At 45.0% G+C, this 24284-nt stretch overlaps 1 protein-coding gene and 1 pseudogene across 2 annotated transcripts; one reads left to right on the forward strand and one right to left on the reverse strand.

Moving 5' to 3' along the window:
- Positions 1-24284, forward strand: part of LOC127316113 (uncharacterized) — an 800711-nt pseudogene that overhangs the window by 598791 nt on the left and 177636 nt on the right.
- On the reverse strand, positions 1734-6365 carry LOC127313416 (probable fucosyltransferase 8). 2 transcript variants are annotated; one of them, XM_051343921.2, is made up of 2 exons: positions 6102-6365; positions 1734-3316 (listed from the first exon to the last, which is right to left on the reverse strand). In XM_051343921.2, the coding sequence occupies exons 1-2, from the start codon at positions 6358-6360 to the stop codon at positions 1833-1835; spliced, it is 1743 nt and encodes a 580-aa protein (XP_051199881.1). In that variant the 5' UTR covers positions 6361-6365; the 3' UTR covers positions 1734-1832. The 2 variants fall into 2 exon arrangements, with proteins under 2 accessions (XP_051199881.1, XP_051199880.1); XM_051343920.2 differs by having other exon boundaries at positions 1734-3322; positions 6102-6364.

Here is a 24284-nt window from a genome sequence, read left to right on the forward strand (position 1 = left end):
TTTCGTTGACTTGGCCGGCGTACCCAAACCACCACATACCAGTTGACCATGCGCGACCTTTTTCCCGAACATGGTCTCAAAAACGAGATTTTTTTTTTGCGATCTACCACCGGAAGAGAAAAAATTGCAAGGGATGGATCATCATCAACCATGGTAGACACCCAGCTTCGTCGCCCGTGGCAACTTTTTTTGTAGGTTGTTTGCTCAAACAACTATACTATATCACTTCCCTTGTACTCTCTTGAATACACATGGCTAAGGTTAGTATCAATAACCTCTCTTCCTTAGGAATGACTTGAATTATAGCCTAGGGTTAGATGATGATGTGATTATCTAAACAGATGCATAGTTACCTCCCCTTCTGAAGTTTAGTGAAGATAGCTTTGGATAGAGAAGGGTAGAATAAGAAAATACTCGATGATAAGCTTCTGTGGATGTCATTGTCAGGGGTTCAAGACTTTAGTTCAACAAAAATACCATGAGAATCATGGTAAGAACAATTATTTAGTTACAGACATGGAAAAGATAAGTCAATAGTGGCTTCTTAACTTTCTTGTTCTCTTATTTGTAGTTGAATGGGTGTCCATATGTTGTGGCAAGGAATACCATATTATGCCCCATTAAAAGATCTGGTATTTAATCCTAACACAAGGTGTTGGTGTAATAGTTTTAGTTTCATTTAATCTAACCATAGATTAATCACGTCTATCTAAAATATGATTTTAGCAAAGGTCACATTGAAATGTATATGGCTTGACTTAATGATCTACTTCAGTTCGATCACTATGATAAGTTTTTTCTTGAGATCACGAAAATTCTCCAAACTTTTTTATGCGTGAATGCAATGCACATATCTATTACAAATTGATAAAAACATGTATATTTTTGGATTTTCTTTGTCATTCGTGTCATGTTGTGAGTTTCACAAGAGTTGCGATAGAGATTTTTTTGTCACCTTAAACTCAATTTATTCATTCACCTATTTGTACACCAAGGTTCATGCCTTCATTCCAAATAGAGGTTTTCATCTAACAAAAGTGGAATAAAAAAATTTAGGGGACTAGTGAGCTAAACTTGTTTCATTGATTGTGAGTAAAAATATTGAAAACTATCGGAAATTCAATTCGGCTCCTAGGTGCGTACACTCCCTATACCAAAAAATTATATTTCGAGTTGTCGAAAATTTTTGATAAAAAATTCTACATGTACAACTCCATAATATATGTGCATTCGTCAAGTTTCACGAAAAATCAATATTTTTTGTGGCCTATGTAAAAAAGAGAAAATTTATCTTGTAAAAAGCATTATTTTTAGCACTGAGTTTTGTCTTTTTTGCACACGTCACATGACAAATCTATTTTTTTCAAACAACTTTGTGAGCGTGTAGCACGTGAAGATGTACGTGCGAATTTTTCGTTTCAATTTTTTTAAAATTCAAATTATGTGTAAGATGAATTTCAAAATAGAGGGAGCATACGCGTCCATGTTCCAAAACACCACTCCCAAAAACTATCTCTTAGAAATTCAATAGTTAGATAGTAGCAATCATCCATAACCGATGCCGCAATACCGAGAAAATTGTAGTTCATCCGTTGGTAACTTTGTACTAAATCTGAGTAACTTTAGCGGCGATCAAAATCTGAGTGGTCTCCCTCTCTCCGTCCCCTTCTCTCTCGTCCATTCCAATATTTCACTGAGAGAAATGATTCACTAGATCGATGATTAGCATTTTATTGCATGCTTAAGAAAATTGCGGATTTCTCCTTGACACGAGAAGAATTACCCCTCTGTTTTGTGACATTTTTCTGAAAAAAAAAAAGAAAAATGTTGATCTAATCAACTAACTTAATCCCTCTGGGTAGATCCTCACACACCTTGATGTGCCGGGCCAGCTCCTCCTTGTCCACTGTCTTGCCCTTACACTTGACCTTGAAATTCATGAGGTGAGAACACGGCTCCATGGAGACGGCGCGTACGCAGGGCGTCTCTGGCACCGTCTGGTTGTTGGCGACCATGAGCATGGTGGAGCGCAGGCCGGCGAGGCTGCTGCTCATGTAGCCGAAGGTGGACATCCCGGTGGTGAGCAGCACGCCGGAGAAGCTGAGGAGGTAGATCTCCGCGAGCGCCTTCTGGTTGTGCGACCTCTGCGCCCTCTCCTGCCGCTCCTCGTGGCTCGGCTGGAACACCCCGACCCCGCCGCCGCCCTTTGCCCCGTGCTTGTAGTAGGTCCACCTGATCCGCTCGTAGTAGTCGGCGTGCAGCGACACGACCAAGATGGCCTTGTTAGAGCTCGCCGCGCCTTCGGAATCGACGGCGCTAGTTGTGTTGCCCGGCTCAGGCTCATGCTCGTCGTCGATCTCGGGCAGTATGCCCTCCTGCCGCGAGCACGCCAGGATCTGCATGTACATGTCGTCGGCCGGGATGGTTGCGAAGGGGAACATCCTGACCTGCACGCCGATCATCTCCTCCGCGTGGGCCAGGTACGAGCGGTGGTACCTGGTCACCATCCCCCACACGGAGTTGGACGGGTGGAAGAGGTAGCGGGCGAGGAAGTGTGAGACGCTCTCCTTGGCCGGGAACATCCTCCGCAGCTCGTCCTCGAACTCGGCGATGCCGTAGAGCAGCGGCACGAAGTAGAGGTCGTTCTGCAGCAGCAGCCATGTGACCTTGGCGAGCACGATCTGGTCGTCGTTGCAGTAGAAGAGCTGGTCCGTGACCCGGAGGCCGTGCGCCAGGTGCGCGTACACGTACGGCGGCACCGGCTGCGACGCCGCCCGGTCCAGGTGGTTGGATATCCTGCCGTGGCGAAGGAGGTTCCCGTACGAGTCGTCGGACTGCACCCCGAGCTGTGACATGTTGGCGACGGGAAAGTCCGGCGGGAGGCTCCAGGTCGTGTCCGGGAACGGCTCGCAGAAGAGGTCAGTGAAGTCGTCGGTGTTGCGGACGAGGAGGACGCGGTCGGTGAGGAGCGCGTAGAGGAAGGTGCTGAGCAGCGACAGCATGCGGTTGCCGAGGCCGTTGTAGGGGAGCCACACCAGGTACCTGCACTCCGCCGCCTCCGTGTTGCTGCTGCCGGACCGGAGGTTGTCGACGGACTTGGCGTACTGCGGCGTTCCCGGGCCGCACTTCTTGTGGCGCGCCTCGTAGTCGCGTAGCTTCTGCAGGAGGTGGGGCGATGCTGCGAAAGGGGAGTGCTTGTAGTAGCGCGGGGATTCGTACCGGCTCCGGCACGCGCGGCGGTCGTATCCCGGCGCCAGCAGACCGCCGAAGAGCTCGTCGGCGCCGGTGCCGCTTGGACGTGGACTAGAGACGTTGGCTGTTCCTGGGAGAGATTGTTAAACATGAGAACTTGAGAATTTTACTGAAACGAGATAAGATCAGACCGCGATCGAGATGATAATTCTTTTTTCACGTATCTAAATGCTATATTGTCAAGGATGGAGTCAGAAATTGGTGATTGGGGTTGGGGGGATCCTCTAACTTTGAGGAGTATGATTAAGGCTAAAATGATTTAAATTATTCTACATAATCCAAATTATATGTTATGAAGTTAGAGTAACTACATACGTACAAAATTATGATGTAATAAAATTTAGTCCAAACGTTTTATGCCCAAAACAACTATAGCGCGGCTATAGCCGGCTATCTAAAAACTTTGACACGTTTAGCCGGGCTATAGCGGGACTATAGCTCGGCTATAGCCGACTATTTTAAACAGAGGTGTCTACTAATTTGAAGTAAAAGCACAATTTAGTACTAATGCTCACAAATTATCCAATGAATAATAATTAAGAGACAATCAAAATTTCAGACGACAGACAAGTAAACAACCTTTCTTCCTTGCCGCGGCACCGTTCAACCTAACCATGCGTGCCCGTGTAGCTATCGATCACCGCCATGATCGTCAGTTTGATAGATGGATCCATCGGGATGGGCGGCGAAGGCAGCAGCCAGCGGCAGAAAGCTAGAAACGGAATAGCCTGGTTGTTGGGCCAATATTCACTATTTTCTAATAGCGGCAGCCCATGCTAGTCCCCCTTCCTCCATCCCTGGATATTGCAGTTACTTATCTGGCTCTGGATAATTTCCTAATTAATCTAATCTTGGGAGTTCAAAAACATTTTTTAGGGTGCTACTAATTCTTCAGTCGACTAAGAATTATGCCACAACATTGGTAGAGTCTTGTGCAAATGAGTCGAGGGATCCGCAACCCCATGCGGCGTCGCAGCACCCTCCGGGGGATACTGCCGCAAACCACTCTATCGTCCCTTCCCACCCTCCTCTCCTCCCTCTATCACCGCCGGAAGCATCGCTGGCCAAATGTTGCACGACGTGGCGGCAGCTGGGCGCCAGCTAGGAGCGACCTAGGGTGCGAGGCGGCACCCTCCTCATCTATGCAACCGCTATGATGTGTGGTGACGGTGGCCGGACGCAACGACAGCCAGGCTGCTGCATCATCTGGGCCCCGAGGTGGTGGCTTCGGACATGGCTGCGGTGACTCCCTCCCCAGAAGGTAGATGGCCACATTGGGATTTGGTGTGAGGGATCTTGGGAACCCACTACGATCTCCGGAAGTGAAGATCCAGTGGTTGACGAGCTTGGGTTGACGGGACAACCGTGAAAACCGTGTTCCTACCTCTGCCTTGGTGGATGATGGCGGTGTCGCTTGGCGTCGTTACTTTGTGGATGAGATCGTCTTTGCTTGTTTCTTCATTACACTTGGAAGAGGCAGATCTTGCAGGTTGACAACGGGTAGCGTGGGGGCTACTTGCTTGGCTTGAACAAAGTTGGTGGTCCTACGGTCCCTTTCATTGATGTGGCCAACACAGAGATCTGATTGATGGATGTATTCATTGATCTGGTTGAAGTGTTACGTTTCGGAAGGCTTTGCCGGCGAACCCCACTAGGTGACCCATGCATGAAGATTGCCAGATGGGGTGGGATTTGGATGCGTGCAACCTTGTTTTTCTGATCGTTTGGTTTTAGAGGGAGCGACACGAAACTCTGCAGTATGTTGCCATCGTGGAACATGTCTTTAGTTCCATGGTGATGCCAGTGGCGAAGAATGGCATGGAAGCCGATATTTGAAGACTAGTAATTGTGGTTCGAGTTCTGGTGGACATGATAGATTGACGTGGTGATTCCCGACTTGATGCAATGGCAACAACAAGTGGGGTGAGAACATAGGAGAAGTTCAGAGTCTAAACTTCAGGGTGAAAACCCAAGGTTGTGTGCATATGTCAATGACATTGTTAAAAACATTGTTTTTGAGAGCGCGGACCTCCTCCAGGGAGAAAACTTATGATTTATGATCAGGGCGACAACGATGCTTGTGCATTGTTCCCTTCTTGGAGGGTTCACTTTTGGAAAAAAAAAAGATTTTGGGTGTTGTCTTGATGGTGTTTGGCCTCCCGCTAGGTAGCAGGACTTTTCATTTTATAATTCTTTTTTTGTTGTTGTGTGCCTCCGCATTGATATTAGGGCACTGCGTTGTTGTAGAGGACCGGTGCAATTATATGTTCGCAATATTAATATATTTTGTTTATCAAAAAAGTTAACTTAGTTATCAGTTAAGAGATGTCAGCGATTTTTTTTTTTTGAGCAAGAGATGTCAGCGGTTTTAAAATGTCAACTGCAACTCGACTCGCCACGGGAAAGTTACAACAATGGTTTTGAATTGAAGTTTCGAAAGAATTTTGGCACCTACTAAAATCACCGAAATTCAACGAATTTAACTGATTTTAGTTTTCATTTCAGCCCAAGAAGCAAAATTTTGTCTCGAAATTCATGAAATTATTTAAAAATTGAAAAGTATTTGTTTTTTTTTTTGATCCACGTGTATTACTGAAATGTCTAAAATATTTCAACCGAAAAATAATTATTTTGAAGTTCACCAAAATCATTGAAATTATGTGCATTTTGTTCAAGCCTCAAGCGAACTCCGCAGCTGTAACTCGTATTGCAACTAAAAAATCTTAGTTACAACTCCACTTCCAACATAAACGTGGGATGCAAATCTATCAGGCTACAGATGCGTAACATGTGCTACACGGTTTATCAGCTAATTACAAGAGGACTAAACAGGGGTCGATGATGAGTACCTCCACACATCGCGGTTAGCTTCGCGGCGTTGTGCCACGCCGCCGGCGTGCCGGTTCTTCCGCCGAAGAAGAGCACGAGAAACAGCAGTGCCATCACGCACACCATGAGCACCACGCCCGCCCTTCCCATCTTCTCCTTCTTCTCCCTCCTCCTCGCCGCAGCGGCGGCTCTCACCGGCCACGCAACCTCCGCCACCGGATGATCGTCCGTCTTCTTGTTGTGGTCAATCATATCGCTAGCACGTACAGCTATATACATTTACATGGTCGATCGAGGCGCGAAATTCCCATGGTTTTAACAAGACCAGTAGCTTCTCATCACAGCAAAAGTACATGTTATTATGCGACGTTGGAGTGCGGTGCGGTGTACGTACGTGCTCCGTCTTTTGGCTCACTAGCTAGCTATAGTTGCGTTGCACGATCCTTGGTGTGATTCCGTTCCTTTGGATGCAACTTTGCGTACACTGACGTGCAGCTGCCGGTTGACTTTGGGTAGCTGAGCCACCATGTGGGGTAGCATCGGGATCGGAGCTAGCTAGGCATTGTGCCGTGCGGGTCGGTGTGCCTCGCGTGCATGAATGAGTTTTCTGTGGGTCAACGCGTGGAGTGCAGGACACAATGTGACGAAGGGGACTTTATTTTCTTGTCAGTTTCGCCAATTCTTTATTCTTCATAATCCTTGAAAATTTGAAATCTAGTTTACCAGTAGGAGTATCTTCTTTTTTCACTTTGTGGATCAAACGGGGTATATATTAGGACGTGTTCACACCGACAGAGATTTGGTGCACATGAGCACCAGTGATCTCACTTCAAAAAATAAATTAAAAATTATATTTCTAAGCTTCATAAAAATCTGAAAATAAATCATGATGTAGCCGGTATTGTATCCCTCAATCGTGTAAATTTTCAACTGAAAATAATGTGTATTTTAGGCTGCACAAAAATAACAAATGCATAGATCTGAGTATAGTGATTCAAATCTACAAAAAGAAAACAGATTTTGTCATTTTTGTATAGGTCAAAAAACAAAACATTTGAATTTGAGATTTTGTAGGTTAGTGGGGTACATCATTAGGTACTTTCACTAGTAGAAAAAGAGGCTTCCGTCCAGCCCCTTTAGTCGCGAAAATATAGGAACCGCGACTAATGGAGTCTTTAGTCGCGGTTCGGGAGGCGAACCGCGACCAAAGGCCTGGGCCCAGGGCGCTCGGTGGCCAGCTGGTGGACGGGAGGAGCTTTAGTCGCGGTCATGGGCGGTCCTAGAAGTTTCTAGAAGCCTGGGCAAACATGCCTACCATGCCATTTTTGAGACAAAATGCTATAGAACATCACATGATACTAGGCGTGCCGCCGCCGCCAAGCCCGGGCGACCGCCCGGGCTGGAGGGATGGTGGATCCGCCCATGGTCGCGGTTGGTCTGGCCAACCGCGACTAAAGGTGCCCGAAGGCCTTTAATCGCGGTTGGCCAGGCCAACCGCGACTAAAGCCCCACCCCTATATATACCGTTCAGCCCACTGCACTTAGCCATTTGGTGCCACTTCTCTTCACAAACTTCACAAGGGGGTGTTAGGTTTGCTTTTGGCTCCTCTTATGCACACAAAGTGTTTGATGAAATGCCCCAAGAGCATGAAACAAACATGATATGAAGTGTCGGAGCCACACTTGAGCTTCCTCATTTATTTTTTCCTCCTCGATCGCGGTTAGCAACTTGAACCTTTCATATGTGTCATTGATAAAATATGCATGTGTGTAGTTCATTGTTTAATTTCTATTGTTTGTAGCTAGTTAGTTTAACAAATGCATGATGGTTAATTATATATTTTATATTATAATAATGCAGATGAATCGGCAATGGATGTACGGTAACCGACTCTCCGGCGAGTTTACTACGGGTTTGAAAGATTTCCTCGTAGTGGCTAATGCGAACAACCAGAAGGGTTTTGTTATCTGTCCATGTGTTGACTGTAAGAATCAGAAGGGTTACTCTTCCTCAAGAGAAGTTCACCTGCACACTACTAGGGAAAGGCCCATTGGCGGCGCACCTAAAACCCCCATTGCCGGCGCACCACGAGCCCGCCGGTGCGAACGCGCCGGTGATAAACGGACACTGCCGGCGCACCAGATAGTGCGCCGGCGATATATCAGCTACTGCCGGCGCACCACCCTGCTTCGCCGGCAAAGATCTATTCCACCGGCGCACTATCAGGTGCGCCGGCAGTAGTGCTTCCAGCACTGGCGCATGCTACGTGCGCCGGCAATGTTTCATTTAGGTGCGCCGGCAATTAATTGTTGGACCAAGCATGGAGAAAGAGGGGTTATAATGGAAGAAGATGAAGAAGGGGATGATTTCATCGATGAAAACTATCTTGATCATTTCGGTGATACTTTCATGGAGGATGCTGAAGGTGAAGGGGAAGGTGAAGTAGAGGCACGTGATGAGCCCGTTGATGATCTTGGTCGGACCATTGCTGATGCACGGAGACGCAGCGAAACTGAAAAGGAGAGGGAGAATTTGGATCGCATATTAGAGGATCACAAAAAGTCGTTGTACCCAGGATGCGATAATGGTCTGGAAAAGCTGGGCTGCACACTGGATTTGCTGAAATGGAAGGCACAGGCAGGTGTAGCTGACTCGGCATTTGAAAACTTGCTGAAAATGTTGAAGAATATGTTTCCAAAGAATAACGAGTTGCCCGCCAGTACGTACGAAGCAAAGAAGGTTGTCTGCCCTCTAGGTTTAGAGGTTCTGAAGATACATGCATGCATCAACGACTGCATCCTCTACCGCGGTGAATACGAGAATTTGAATGAATGTCCGGTATGCACTGCATTGCGTTATAAGATCAGAGGCCATGACCCTGGTGACGATGTTGAGGGCGAGAAACCCAGGAAGAGGGTTCCCGCCAAGGTGATGTGGTATGCCCCTATAATACCACGGTTGAAACGTCTGTTCAGGAACAAAGAGCATGCCAAGTTGTTGCGATGGCACAAAGAGGATCGTAAGTCGGACGGGGAGTTGAGACACCCCGCAGATGGAACGCAATGGAGAAAGATCGACAGAGAGTTCAAAGATTTTGCAGCTGACGCAAGGAACATAAGATTTGGTCTAAGTACAGATTGCATGAATCCTTTTGGCGAGCAGAGCTCCAGCCATAGCACCTGGCCCGTGACTCTATGCATCTACAACCTTCCTCCTTGGTTGTGCATGAAGCGGAAGTTCACTATGATGCCAGTGCTCATCCAAGGTCCGAAGCAACCCGGCAACGACATCGATGTGTACCTAAGGCCATTAGTTGATGAACTTTTACGGTTGTGGGGCCGACCTGGTGTCCGTGTGTGGGATGAACACAAAGAAGAGGAATTTGACCTACGAGCGTTGCTTTTCGTAACCATCAACGATTGGCATGCTCTTAGTAACCTTTCGGGACTGTCAAATAAGGGATACAATGCATGCACGCACTGCTTACATGAGACTGAAAGTGTACATTTGCCAAATTGTAAGAAGAACGTGTACCTTGGGCATCGTCGATTTCTTCCGAAAATTCATCCAGTAAGAAAGAAAGGCAAGCATTACAACGGCAAGGCAGATCACCGGCCGAAGCCTGCGGAACGCACTGGTGCTGAGGTATTTGATATGGTCAAGGATTTGAAAGTCATCTTTGGAAAGGGTCCTAGCGGACAATCAGTTCCGAAGGGAGCTGACGGGCACGCACCCATGTGGAAGAAGAAATCTATATTCTGGGAGCTAGAATATTGGAAAGTCCTAGATGTCCGCTCTGCAATCGACGTGATGCATGTTACGAAGAATATTTGCGTGAACCTCCTAAGCTTCTTGGGTGTGTATGGGAAGACAAATGATACAAAGGAAGCACGGCAGGACCAGCAACGTTTGGAAGACCCTGATGACCGGCATCCGGAATGGTTTCAAGGTCGTGCCAGCTACGCTCTGACCAAAGAAAAAAAGGTCATCTTTTTTGAATGCCTGAGCAGTACGAAGGTCCCGTCTGGATTCTCGTCCAATATAAAGGGAATAATAAACATGGCGGAGAAAAAGTTCCAAAACCTGAAGTCTCACGACTGCCACGTGATTATGACGCAATTGCTTCCGATTTCTTTGAGGGGGCTCCTGCCGGAAAATGTTCGAGTAGCCATTGTGAAGCTATGTGCATTCCTCAATGCAATCTCTCAGAAGGTAATCAATCCAGAAGTTCTACCACGGTTACAGAATGATGTGGTCCAATGTCTTGTCAGTTTCGAGTTGGTGTTCCCGCCATCCTTCTTCAATATTATGACGCACCTCCTGGTTCACCTAGTCGAAGAGATTTCCATTCTCGGTCCTGTATTTCTACACAATATGTTCCCCTTCGAGAGGTTCATGGGAGTATTAAAGAAATATGTTCGTAACCGTGCTAGGCCAGAAGGAAGCATCGCCAAGGGCTATGGAAATGAGGAGGTAATTGAGTTTTGTGTTGACTTTGTTCCTGACCTTAAGCCGACTGGTCTTCCTCGATCGCGGCACGAGGGGAGACTAAGTGGAAAAGGCACGATCAGAAGGAAATCAACGATATGTATGGACGGCCATTCTTTGACTGAAGCACACCACACAGTTCTGACCAATTCCAGCTTGGTGGCTCCGTACTTTGAGAAACACAAGAATATTTTACGCTCGGACAACCCGGGGAAGCCTGAATCCTGGATTAGGAAGGCCCACATGGAGACTTTCGGCAGTTGGTTGAGAAAACATTTAATGAATGACAATGATGTTGTAGATCAGCTGTACATGTTGGCCAAGACACCATCTTCGACTATAACGACTTTCCAAGGGTACGAGATAAATGGGAATACATTTTACACGATCGCCCAAGATAAAAAGAGCACCAACCAAAACAGTGGTGTCCGCTTTGATGCAGCAACCGAGAATGGGCAAAAGGTCACATATTATGGTTACATAGAGGAGATATGGGAACTTGACTATGGACCCTCCTTTAAGGTCCCTTTGTTCCGGTGCAAATGGTTCAAGCTAACAGGAGGTGGGGTAAAGCTGGACCAGCAATACGGAATGACAATGGTGGATTTCAACAATCTTGGTTACCTTGACGAACCATTCGTCCTAGCGTAAGATGTCGCTCAGGTTTTCTATGTGAAGGACATGAGTAGCAAACCGAGGAAACGAAAAGATAAGAAAACGATCAGTACATCATGCGATAATCCAAAGCGCCACATTGTTCTTTCAGGGAAAAGAAACATCGTGGAAGTGGAGGACAAGACAGACATGTCAGAAGATTATAATATGTTTGGTGAAATTCCACCCTTCAACGTGAACACCGACCCAAGCATTAAGTTAAATGATGAGGATACTCCATGGATACGACCCAATCGTAAGCAAGCAGGGACACAAGGGAAGAAATGATGTGTAATAATTTATTGTACCAAACTTTGTTGAATGGATCATGTGAATTATATTATCCGTGATGTGTTTTGGTGTCCATTTTCGAATGATTCGATTGATTCGAGATAGCGTTGATGATACATGAAATTTGGAGTGATTTAGTCATACTCCTGCCTAGGCATATAATATGCATACTCGTAGTCTTCATAGCCGCCGCCGTTGTACTGGTAGTCGTCGCCTTCTAAGTTGCCACCGTCGTCGTCGCTGCTGTCGTCGGGCGGCGCTCGTGGCTCGAACTGAGGGTAGCGCATGCGGGGGATATCGCCGGCCGTGATGTAGTCCATGACGCTCTGTAGAGTCCGCCCGTACCACCATAGCCGACGGCCGGCCTCGTGGAAGTTCCCAGGAGGCAGACCGTCCTCCTCATACCTGGCGAGCGCCCTCTCACGCCGATTGATGAAGAAGGCGTCCCAAGTATGCTGGTTATCGGGATGCCAGCGGGGATTCATCCGCTGCTCCGGCATGAGGTCGAGGTAGTAGTGGTTCGTGATGGCCGCCCGGCGCGCAGTACCCTGAGGGACGGGAGGGACCGGCACGCCTCCGGCGCTTAGGCTCCAGCCGGTGGGGACGCGGTAGCCCGGTGGGCAAGGGTAGTTCGAGGAGCTTTGTTAGAGTGGGTACGGTGGAAGCCATGAGAGAGTAATGAGAGATTGTGGAGATGTGATAATGCTGGCCAAGCCGGGCTACATATATGTACTGAGAAATGGCGGGAAAATGGGAGCGGGAAGACACGAGGCGGGAAGAAAGTGGCGGGAAGAAAGTGGCGGGAAGAAATTGGCGGGAAGAAAGAGGCGGGAAGAAAGAGGCGGGAAGAACTGGCGGGAAGAGGGGGGCGGAAAGACAGAGGCGGGAAGAGGGGGCCGGCGGAAAGACAGAGGTGGGAAGAGGGGGCCGGCGGAAAGACAGAGGCGGGAAGAGGGGCCGGCGGAAAGACAGAGGCGGGAAGAGGGGGGCCGGCGGAAAGACAGAGGCGGCCGGGAAGAACTGGTGGGAAGAGGGAGGCGGAAAGATTTTTAAATGAATTAGGTTTATTTTTCTGAATTTTTTGATATATTATTTGTATTTTTAAGATTTTTAAATGAATTAGTTTTATTTTTCTGAATTTTTTGATATATTATTTGTATTTTTAAGATTTTTAAATGAATTAGTTTTATTTTTCTAAATTTATTGATATATTATATGTAATTTTCAGATTTTGAAATGAATTAGTTTTATTTTTCTGAATTTATTGATATATTATATGTAATTTTAGCATTTTGAAAAAGAAAAGTAATTTGAAAAATACCTTTAGTCGCGGTTGGCCCCGCCACCCGCGACTAATGGTTATTTTTCCGCGGGAAACGAAAACCCGGCGAAAAATACCCTTTGGTCGCGGTTGGGGTCGCCAACCGCGACTAAAGGTACCCCTTTAGTCGCGGTTGGGGTCCCCATCCGCGACTAAAGGGGGGGGTCCGATATATACTGGCGGGCGCGAACGGCCGCGCCAGTTCTTCTTCTTCCTCGTTTTCGCCGCGCGCCCTCGTCACTCCGTCGCCTGCAGCCGTGCGCCCTCGTCGCCGTCCTCGCCGTACGTCGCCGCGCCCGCGTCGTCGTCCTCGCCGCCGTACGTCGCCGCGCCCCCGTCGCGCCCTCGCCGTACGTCGCCGCGCCCGTCTTCCGCCGTGCACAAACATATACCGGCACCGCGCGCGTAAACAAACAACCGCCGCCGCGCCCTCGAGTCGTCGCCGTGCCCGACAGCCGCCGCCGCCGCCACTCTAACGCGCCGCGCCGCCGGTACCTCCGTCCGTAGAGGGGCGCCGCCGCCGCGCCGCCGGCCAGAGAGCGAGAAGGAGGGGGCCGGGGCGACGCGCGCGGTGAGAGAGAGAGAAGGGTGCCGTGGGCCGTTTTTTTCTTTTTTTTAGTTTTTTTTCTTGTTAATTTTAAAGCAAAAAATAACTAAAATTTGACTTAAAAATGATTGTGTAAAAAAAGAACTACAATTTGACTTAAAAAAACTAAAAATTGACTTAAAATTTTTGTCTCAGAAAGAACTACAATTTGACTTAAAAAGGATTGTGTAAAAAAAGAACTAAAATTTGACTTAAAAAAACTAAAAATTGACTTAAAAATTTTGTCTCAAAAAAGAACTACAATATGACTTAAAAAGAACTAAAATTTCACTTAAAAAAGAACTCAAATTTGACTTAACCACCGCGCGTATACGGAGGGGGCAGCGAGCCCCTCGTCGCCCCCTCCGTATACGCGCGGTGTTTGTTTTTGGGATCGAGAGGGGGCGGCGAGGGTTATGTGTGTTGTCCTCGGCACCGCCACTGCCCTTTCGCCACCGCCGCCCTTTCGCCACCGCCACCGATATCTCGGTCACGCAGTCGCTTCGAGGCGAGGGTTATGTATGTTGTCCTCGGCACCGCCACCGTCCTTTCGCCACCACCGCCCTTTCGCCACCGCCCTTTCGCCACCGCCACCGGTCTCTCGGTCACGTGGTCACTACGAGGCGAGGTCGATCGTCCGCATATACACATCTAATACGCGTCCCCCCTCTCGTCTCCCTCGTCGCCCTCTCTCTTTATATGTAGAAGAGATGTGATAATGCTGGCCAAGTCGTAGTCGGACTCCCCTTTTGCCACCGCCCTTTCGCCACCGCCACCGCGCCCCTTCTTCACTTAATTAATTTGTTTTTACTACATATTTTCAGGACTGACATATGGCGGACGATAGAGCTGACCTGATTATGGCCAACTATGATCCGGAAGCTGAAGAACATATAATGGGCCTCATAAACGGCGATATTCTTTATGTGCCGACCGAACAAGATGAAGAAGAGGATATCTCTTCTTATCTGAACCTTGACGGTCAAGATGAAGGTCGTCAGCGAGGTGATGACGAAGAAACGTCGATAAACGACGATCTTCAATTGGAAGTAGAAACCACCTCCGGCGCCGAGGTATATATATACATTGAGCCTCTGGTGATACAAACTTACTGATTTGAATAAATATGTGTGTACTAACGCAAGCGACTCTCTTTCTTATTTTAGCCCTCGGCCGGATCGTCGAAACAATCGAGTACGTCGTCAAAGCGTGGCGCAACCAAGACGCTGAAACAAGGAGAAACACATACCATCGAGGTTGTTAGTGCAACCGGCAAGCCGCTGGAGCCCCAGAAGAACGCCACCAAGTTTATCAACCAATGCGGAGCCGTTGTTAGAGACAACGTCTCGATCACCGTCCAGGAGTGGAATGAGCCAAAGAAGGCACGTCTTGGTTTCACTTTTGTCGAGAAGAGAACAAAAAAAGATTGCTTGCAAAAGCTTATGGAACATTTCGTTCTACCTCCGGAATACAACAAATTCGATGAGGAGGGTAACAAGATTGAGTAAAACAAGGAGAGGAGGAGGCTAGTCAAACAGTTCGCTCTTCAAAAGATGGCCAGTGCATTCCGGAAATTCAAGCAAAATCTAGCCCGTGACTATGTCAACCAGAACAAGACTCCGGATTTCAAAGGACAATATGAGAAACTGCAACATGATTGGCCAGAATTTGTGAGGCAAAAGAAATCGTAGCAGTTCACTGAAATATCGAAAAAAATAAGGAAAATGCGGCTAAGAAGGAGTACAATCATATTATGGGGCCAGGAGGGTATCGCCTTTGGGAGCCTAGGTGGGAGAAGATGGAGAACGAGCTGAGGGCGCGAGGAATCCGTCCAGGTACGGAGGGATGGGACCCAAGGGCCAAAAGCTGGTGGTACGGGCATGGGGGGAACGCTACACCCGGAGACAGGGGCGTGTGTTCACCGGGACAAAACGTTTAAACCCACCCAAGCCCTTATTGATGCAATGAGGGATGCTCAAGAGGGGAAGATCAAGTTCAACAGAGAGAACGACGCGCTGACAAAAGCCCTCGGGAATCCTGAACATGGAGGACGTGTACGAGGCATGGGGAACATTCCGTGGAAAATAGGGTTCTCCCAGAACGATGACCCGTACGGTTACAGAAGCCGTAAGAGAAAGATGGATCGGGATGCAGATGTTGTGGCGCGGTTAGCATCGGAATTCGATGAGATGAAGAAAACCGTGAGTATACTAGTACAAGAAAGATCGGCAGCTGGGACGCATGAAGATCATCCAGCGGATCTCGGAAGCCAGCAGCGGATGAGAAGCAGCGTGGCTTCCACGGAGGCCCCGCCGGCTACTGCTAATGCACCGACGATCGATATTACTGCACCGGAGCCTCCTCGCTACCCCGTGGACGATGTAAAGGAGATGAAATAATGTCATCTGCATTATCCAATTGGGAACATGTCCACGAAGGTAGCCATCGGCAGTGCTTTACCATGTTTACCTGGAGCACTCCACCACAACAACCCCATTCCAGATGGCTATGCTCGTGTCACGGTGGAGGACATAGTCCCAGGGTTTGAGGACCTGGAGATTGACATTGCTACACCCGAAGGGGAGAGAAGACTTGGAGGTGTCAAGCGCCAGTTTATTCTATGGAAAAAGAAGTTAATCAAGTTTCCAGGCGAGGCGCCAAGGCCAACAAGTCCACCCCTCGGGTGGTGGTGGCGGTGGCGGTGGTTGTGGTGGTGGTGGTGGTTCACCTACACCTCCTTCACGTCAGCCGACGTCGCCCCCCAGTCCACAACGTCCGGCGGGTGATCAGCCGCCGCCCCCCAGTCCTCGTCCGGCGGGTGATCAGACGCCACCCCCCAATCCACCTCCAGCAAAGAAGCAGAAGCAGTCCTGGACTATTAACCCGGACCCTTATGTACCTAAGACCACAAAGGTACCGGAGCCATCACTGAAGCCTCTCCCCACAAGGCCTTGGGAACGTAGTGCCGAGGAAACTGACGCGGCCGCGGCTGCTGATTATGAGAAATGGAAGGCGGACTGCAAGAAGAAAAGAGAGCCCGAGCCCAAGCCAGTATATTCTGACAAACAAAAGAAGTGGGCTAAGTCATTTTTGAGCACACCGTCCCAAGCCGCGAAGAATCTGCCTGACGACTATGCACGTGAACTTCGTAGGCAGGCACTCATGTTGAAGGAGAAGAAAGAGCTGGCAGAGAAGCAGGAGAAGAAAGCCTTGGATGAGGCCAAGAAAGAATTAGCAAGTAAAAAAAGCGGGAAAGGAGTTGCCCAGCTCGGGGAACAAAGTAAACAATCGATCGCCCCGCTCATAGTGAAAGCCGCCGGTCCGGATGCCCCCGATATCATAGCAGCTGCGGCAGCACATGGATTGACTGTAACGAGTGCCAGAGAACAAGTGGCCAACTTAGGTATAACTCTTCGTGCACTGTTAGGCCTTGATGAGGCGCCAGTGAAGGAGGTAGTAATTACATATGTGCGGAATGGGCCCCTCGTCGAGCCTGCGCAGGAAGAGGATCTACCTCAACAAATGAAAAATCTGCTAAATTGGTACAAGGGTTACATAAAAAATAAAAACGACAAAGAATATATTTATGCGGAAGTTAGACATGAGCATCACTTCAAACATTACTATGTAACAGTTAATCTGAGTGAATTGTTCCAGCTGTTCAATCCGCGCGAGCTCGACAAATCTATCATCAGTTGCTATGTTCTGTAAGTGATTTATTTCTACCCCATCTCGTTCATTGCCTGCACTATATATATATATATATATATATATATATATATATATATATATATATATATATATATAGGTCTGCTATTCTCGAACCGGTTCGAGAATAGCTATTCTCGAACCCTTTCTGAACTTCCCGCTTTTTTGCGTGTGAACTTCTTGACGGAACTCTGAAATTCCATGTTTTGGCGGACAATGTTTTGAGGCTGATATTCTAAGTATTTATCGGAATGATGCATATGATATACCGTTGGAAAGCTATGGAAATTTCGAAACTTTTTCGTTCAGAAACTTTTCCCAAATTCTGAACGGTATAAAAGTAATTTCAAATATACTAAACTCTGTTTCGCGGAATTCACATTTTTCGTATAGTATTTTGGCTGTCATTTCCGAACAGTTTGTCACATTCATGCATGCGATATACCGTCTAAAAGGTATGAAAAATGCGCATGTTTTTTATTCATATTGTTTTCCCAAAATTTTCTCGGTTTAAGAGCAGTTTTAGAAATACTCAAATCTGTTCTCGCGAACTTCTCCAATTCCGTACTGTTTTTGGGTGTTGTTTCCAAACTGTAAGTTGGATTCACTTGTATGATATACCGTCAGAAACGTGTGGAGAATGCGAAGGTTTTTCATGTTGTACACTTTTCCAAAAAAAATTACGGTTTAAAATTAATTTTATATATACTAAAAATTGTGATGGTCACCGGTACACAAACGGTTCAAAATTAACGCTCCTTCCGTAGTCAGGTGAGGGGGGCTAACATGTTGGGGTGAAATTAGGCTCATATTGGTGTCAACTACTCAAGGAGAAGATCGATTTCATCAATCGGCGCTCGTATGGATGAATTTAATAAGTAGGATTTCCGCCCGTGAAAAATAGGTTACGTGAACTGCCTCCTACATACACGTGAACTTTAGAGTAATTGGTGGTGAACTTCCGGTCGCGAATTATGATATAAGAATCTACGTTTTTTTTAACTCGTGTTTTTGCATAGTATTTTGAAGGGTACTTTTGAGATTGTAGGCACTGAACAAACTTCTGAAGCTGGATGTTGAATGCACTGAACTTGTAATGGTCATAAGGTGAACTTATATTTTATGTTTATACAAAACTAAATGGTGATACAAAAATGAACTTCAGGACAATGAAACATCAACTGAACTTCAGGACAATGAAACATCAACTTTTTCCAAGATACAGACTTCCAGGATTGAAAATAGTGAGCTTCTTTTTACCTTTGTGGGTGAATTGAATTACTAATGCCAAATATGTGTATAATCGCCAATAGACCATTTGAACTTTTAACAAATAAAGTGAACTCTCCTGATAATAAAACTGAACTTCAACCAAAAAATTGGTTTTCACATGATAGTAAATAAACGGATGAAGTGTCCAAAATAAACAAGCCTACCACAAAAAATAGAGCGTTAATTTCGAATAAAATATAAAGTGAACTGCAATTTGTTCGAGTATACCATCACTACAATTTCACACAAAAATTTCGAACACACTGAACTCCACTACAGAAGAAGACGAACTGCCTGAATGGAATAAGCTTTCTAGACAAAGAAGTTAAGTGTACTTTCTCAAAAATGTTGAAATGTCACAGATACACACAACTGAACCGTCCAGATACAAAAAGGTGAACTGTCCAGATGCAGAGCTGAGCTCGTCCGTTGCTGCTGGCCTGGACAAGCAAGTCTACAACCAACCGAATGCAAGAGCAGCTTGAGAAGATGCCAGCGAGAGGGATCTGGGGCAAGCAAGTTCATGGCGACGTTCGTGTAGGTTCAGAGCGGCAGTGGCGCCATCTAAACTTCCATCTCACACGAACTGAACTTCAAAAAAGGAAAACGAACTGCCCAATATTCAAAAAGGGCTCATTCTTTCTCATGTGAAATAGCATCTGATGTAGTTTGTATCTTGCATGTATGCCTGCATATAAAGTAAAAATAAAGTAACTAACTGTCATCAAAAAATAAAAGGCAAGGATAAGGAAAAACACAAGGAATCCAGTAGAAGATGTGCAACCTACTCTGAATCATCTAGTGAAACTCGCATAAATGTAAAACAAGCAATATCTATACCTCGGCAAATGATACGGAAAAGAAAGGTAGCTTATAAGTATTAATTTTGGTTTTAGCACGGTATATAAAGGCAATAAATCAAGTAATATATATGGACCAGAATTTAAATAATAGTGAAATTTTGCTTTCATGCACTGAACCGTTTAGAACAAAGAGTGAACTTTACCTATTTGAAATCGAACTTTTTGTAAATTAGGAGAGTGTCAAAATAGACAGATATATTTCCTGTGGAAATTATGCTAGACATATATATTTTTTCTTTGTAGACATAAAAGCAAATTTTAATGAAGTGGACATCGGCTTTTCAGTAAACAAACCTCTATAGCTTTGTCAAGTGGTCTTTATGTCTTCACAGTAAATCAAACTTCTTTTGCAAATCAAATCGAATTGTTTCGGCCCAAAAATTGTATAATAAAAAAGATTAGTTTCCTGGTAACATAAATCTGAACTTTCAAGTAGACAAATGTTCACTTCCAAGCAATTACAATGCAAACTTGCCAAGAAAATGGAGATTCCCTGCGCAGACAAATAGAACCATTTTTGCACAGAATTGAACTTCTGCTAATAGACAAGTCGAACTCCACACAACTCCACACAAAATAGAACCAAAACTTCCTCACTCTGTTCATTTCTTTTACTCCTCCGTAATCGATTTTGAGTGGAGGAGCAACAAACACTATCCATACCTCGGCCAAATGATTCAATAAACAAAGGTAGCTTCTAAATATCGGTAGATATGAAGTCAATCCATTAAGCAATTTTGATGCACCAGAATTAGAACAAGAGTGAAGTTCACTTTTTCATGTACTGAACCGCTCTAGAACAATAAGTGAACTTGTGTAGCAATTGCAAGAACTTTTTTGTAAATTATAGGAGCATCAACACATTCAACAATATTATTGCAAATTCTCTATGAATATTGGGCAAACTTTTCACTTACCTTCACGGGACATGGCGGGGAGGAGTTCAGAAGCGCCTCGGGGAGAGTTCGGACAAACGCTATGGGGGTGTCCAGCTATTATTCACACTTCAAGTGGTATGGACTCCCAATTGCCCCAAGGTGCAGATAAAAACTTCAAACTACAAAATTCATAAAAAGACGACACAATTATAAGTCTATTTGGTTCAGGCATTCAAGGACTACCAGATTGTAAGAATAAGGTTCCATTGACACACACCTGCAGCTGGTGAAAATCCTCTCTAGTAAGGAACTGCACAAATCAAGGAACATCACCTGACTGGATAGCTTCTTCGAAATTTTGGCATATCATTAAGAAATTATATTTTTCGATCTTATCACTGGAGTGCAACATCAACTCAAATTCACGCCTTGTTTTTGTTTAAACGGCCAAGCAGACAAAAGAGCTCCTGGAATATAAAATGTGAACTTCACATGTGAACAATATGAACTTCTTATTTTTCTGCTATATCCCAAATTATAGTACTTTTTCAAATATAAGATACCAATCACAGCAATCATCTTTTGTAAACAGAAATATGAATGGACTTCATTATTTATATAAGGCGAACTTCCAATGTGCAAAGAGAAAACTGCACCATGGCCTACGATGAACTGCACCATGGCCACTGGGTCACAGACGATACTAAGGAGAAGTGAACTAGAAGGATTAGAAGAAGTGAACTTCACCCATCATGTGCCCGTCCCGGCGAAGCCTAGGAGGAAGGTTATGAGAGAAATATGAACTTCACTTCATTGAAATGGTGGCAGTTGAGAATATTAATTAGCAGCAGTTCAGAAGTGAACTAGCTGCATTTAATAACCATTAGCAGTCCAAGACCGCTCTAGCAAAAATTCATTCATAAAAGAATCGAATTTGATTTTTTTGTGTTGCAAAAGTTAACTCCTGTACAGATGGAAGTGAACTTTCCCGTTGATATAAAGTGAAATTTTTGTCGGAGAAAAGTGAAGTTTAAAACAAAGAACAATGGAAGGTAATTTCACGGAACTACACTGCTTATGCCGTATAAATAAACTTCTCGACATTAATAGGTGAACTTATGCTCCACTGGATATCAATAAACCGTGTTGTTGCTAGCTGTTAACCGTGTTCTTACTAGCTGTGCACTCCGCCCTGGCAGAAGCTGCTTCCCGCTCTACCGGAGAGGCAAGCTATGGGTGCACACCCTACTGCCTGACCTATGCCATGTTTAACCTCCAGTTAGCTGGAACTTGGAGCATGCAGAGAACGAAAATGGACAAGGCTAACTCCCAAGAAAAAAGGAGGTGAACTTCAAGCATGATTATAAAACAAACATCAACAGATTCATATATTTTTTACCTCCAGAGATGAAAGTTCACAGCATATGTAACAAAAAAAAATTAAGACGACAGCTGCAATACACACATAGCAGTTCACTATTTCAATAAACGAGTTCGAGAGCAACTTAGCCTGGGAGTGGACTAAACTGAGAGCGAACTTGATTATTTATGTAAGGTGAACTTCCACTGTACAAACAGAGAGTTGTTTTTCTGTTTATATAAAATGGATACTTTTATAGTAAACAAAACACCAAACTTCGGCATGCTGGTCCACTGCATTTCACGATTAAAAACATATACTTTTTCGAAGAGTTGGTGTTTGCTTTTAAGGTTGAGGAAAACAATACTATGTGTGCACTTCTCAAATGCAAATAATTAACTTATATTTTCAAAGCAATCGTAATGTTCTATAATCAGTACATGAAAATGGTAAGTTGTCCTCTAAACTGTTTGCATAAGCATACATGTGTAGAGTAATACAAGGAAATAAACAAGTGAGCTTCCCCTCATAGAAGAACTGAACTTTTAGCAAACTCTTGAATGGATAAGTATTGAGAGGAGGAGGAGCTGTGGTGTAGCAGCAGTACCTGTGCTTTAGATGATACGCTCAACAACACCGGTGGCCCCTCTCTAGCCGCAATTAATCAGACATCAAAATCAATCAATAAGCTAGCCGCAATTGGCGTTGCAAGCAAGAGCGAGATGAAACTGACATGCATTTATTTTAGCACGTTGCCACTAACTGAAATTAAACAAGTAGCAGCAGCGAGAGCAACGAAGCATCGGGGAAGAGGATGTTGGCAGACCTGCTTGTGATTACCAACAGTGGGGCAGAGAAACTCCCTGATGCAGCCTCCTACATATGAAGGAAATTGCAGTGAGGTGCAGATGCTGCTCCCAGAGCAGCAGCAGCAGCAAATCATAGTTGATGATGGTGATGAGTAAATCGGAAGAGGGCCAGCGTGGTGAGAGCTGCCTCTATCTAGCAGGAATATATAAAATGAAAATAGCAGTAGATGTGAACTTCACAAATTAAGAGAAGTGAGCTTCACAGATTTGGAGAAGTGAGCTTCACGGATTAGAAGAAGTGAACTTATTGAACACCATATTCTATCTTTAATCATGGACTTATTGAATTTCCCCATAAAAATGAGTTTTTTTGTGTGAAAGGAGTGAATTTTGTGTTAACTAAAGTAGTATTGAACAAACAAAACAAACTTCTGTCAATACAAGAGCCTACAAACTGAACTTCAAGCGCCCAAGATCTGAACAATGCCAAGAAGTAAAATGAACTACAGCCAGATACATGCTAAAAAGATACAACGTGCCCAGCTGTTGATGTCTAAGGCCATCTGTGGTGCTAGTAAATTTAAATATACAAAGTGTACTATCGAAATGCTCGATTGTCATAAATTACTCTCTACTAAAAACGAAGAAACTCCCCAAAAAAATCTTTTTTTTATCCCAGCCACCCATCAACACTTTCATCCGGATGAACTGAAGTTTGTTTCTATTGAAGTAACTTCTTGAGATTTTATGAGTGAACTACCGGAGCTAGTCAATTATTCATCTGCCATACTGTCCCGAATATGAGTATATACTGTAACACTTGCTACACAATCTTACAATCACCAGAAAATTAATTTAAAGAGAAACAGAAAATAGAGATAGCAACATTTTGAGGAACCACGGCAGGCAGAAAGGTGAACTTCCATTTTTAAAGTTACCGAATCACACCATAAACAATTGATGCAAAAGGATGTCCCGTGTATAAACTAATTAGGGAGACACATAATCCTATTTGAAAGTCAAAATTATCTTTGAATAGAACGTATATCTTTGATCTGAACTGAACTTCATTAATAAACCAGGAAAAAGTTGTTTCTGCTTGTTAGTAGGTAAATGGTGCAAATAACCCGCACGGTAATGAAATTTATGATTAGCCATTTTCCAAATAAAATTTAATGAACTTCGACTGTACAGAGGGAACTTCGGGGTTGTTTGAAGTGCACTCCCTAGCAAAATAATATGAATTGCGACAAGTCCAATGTGAAACTTATGCAGTGAAATCCTAGACCAATCAAAGTAAACTTCCAAGTGAGACGAAACATGCCGCTTGTGAGCGACCCAATCAGATAGCACTTCCAACCCTGTTAACGTTTTCACTGTCAACAAAAATTACACAGAAGAATAAAAACCTTCCCAAACAGCCCAGTCTATTTCCCCAAACTGCTCAGGTTACTCTCTTTTTATTTTTACAGTGAGTACGATCACTATTATTGACAGAAAAAAAAACAGATACTGGCCAGAACTGAGCTGGGCTTTTCTCTATCACACGTTTCTAACTTTCTATGTTATCCTCACACCACCATCGCATACACTCCTCTCTCTCCATAACTGCATCTTTCTTTGTAAGCAAACTGAACTTCTACCTTTTTATATAGTCAGACACGCATCAGGACAAAAACATTATGAATGAATCCACAGTCCATATGTAGTGAACTACCCAACAATGGTTTCTTTTAACATGGTGAACTTGCACGACTCTACTTCATGCAATTTTTCCCAGTTCTATTTATCGGTCTTAGGAAATCTAACACAATTGAATTGATCTATGATATCAACTTGTGAGCTTCTATACAAGCGGAGCAAGGGAAATGAAACAGAACAGAGATGCTGCGCGAGGCCATACTGCACAACAGGACGGTAGCAAGCTTGTGGACATGGACTCTGAACTTGCAAACATATTTTTCTATGTTGC

This window comes from Lolium perenne, chromosome 7 (genome assembly GCF_019359855.2).
Source record: "Lolium perenne isolate Kyuss_39 chromosome 7, Kyuss_2.0, whole genome shotgun sequence".
Classification (NCBI taxonomy): domain Eukaryota; kingdom Viridiplantae; phylum Streptophyta; class Magnoliopsida; order Poales; family Poaceae; genus Lolium; species Lolium perenne.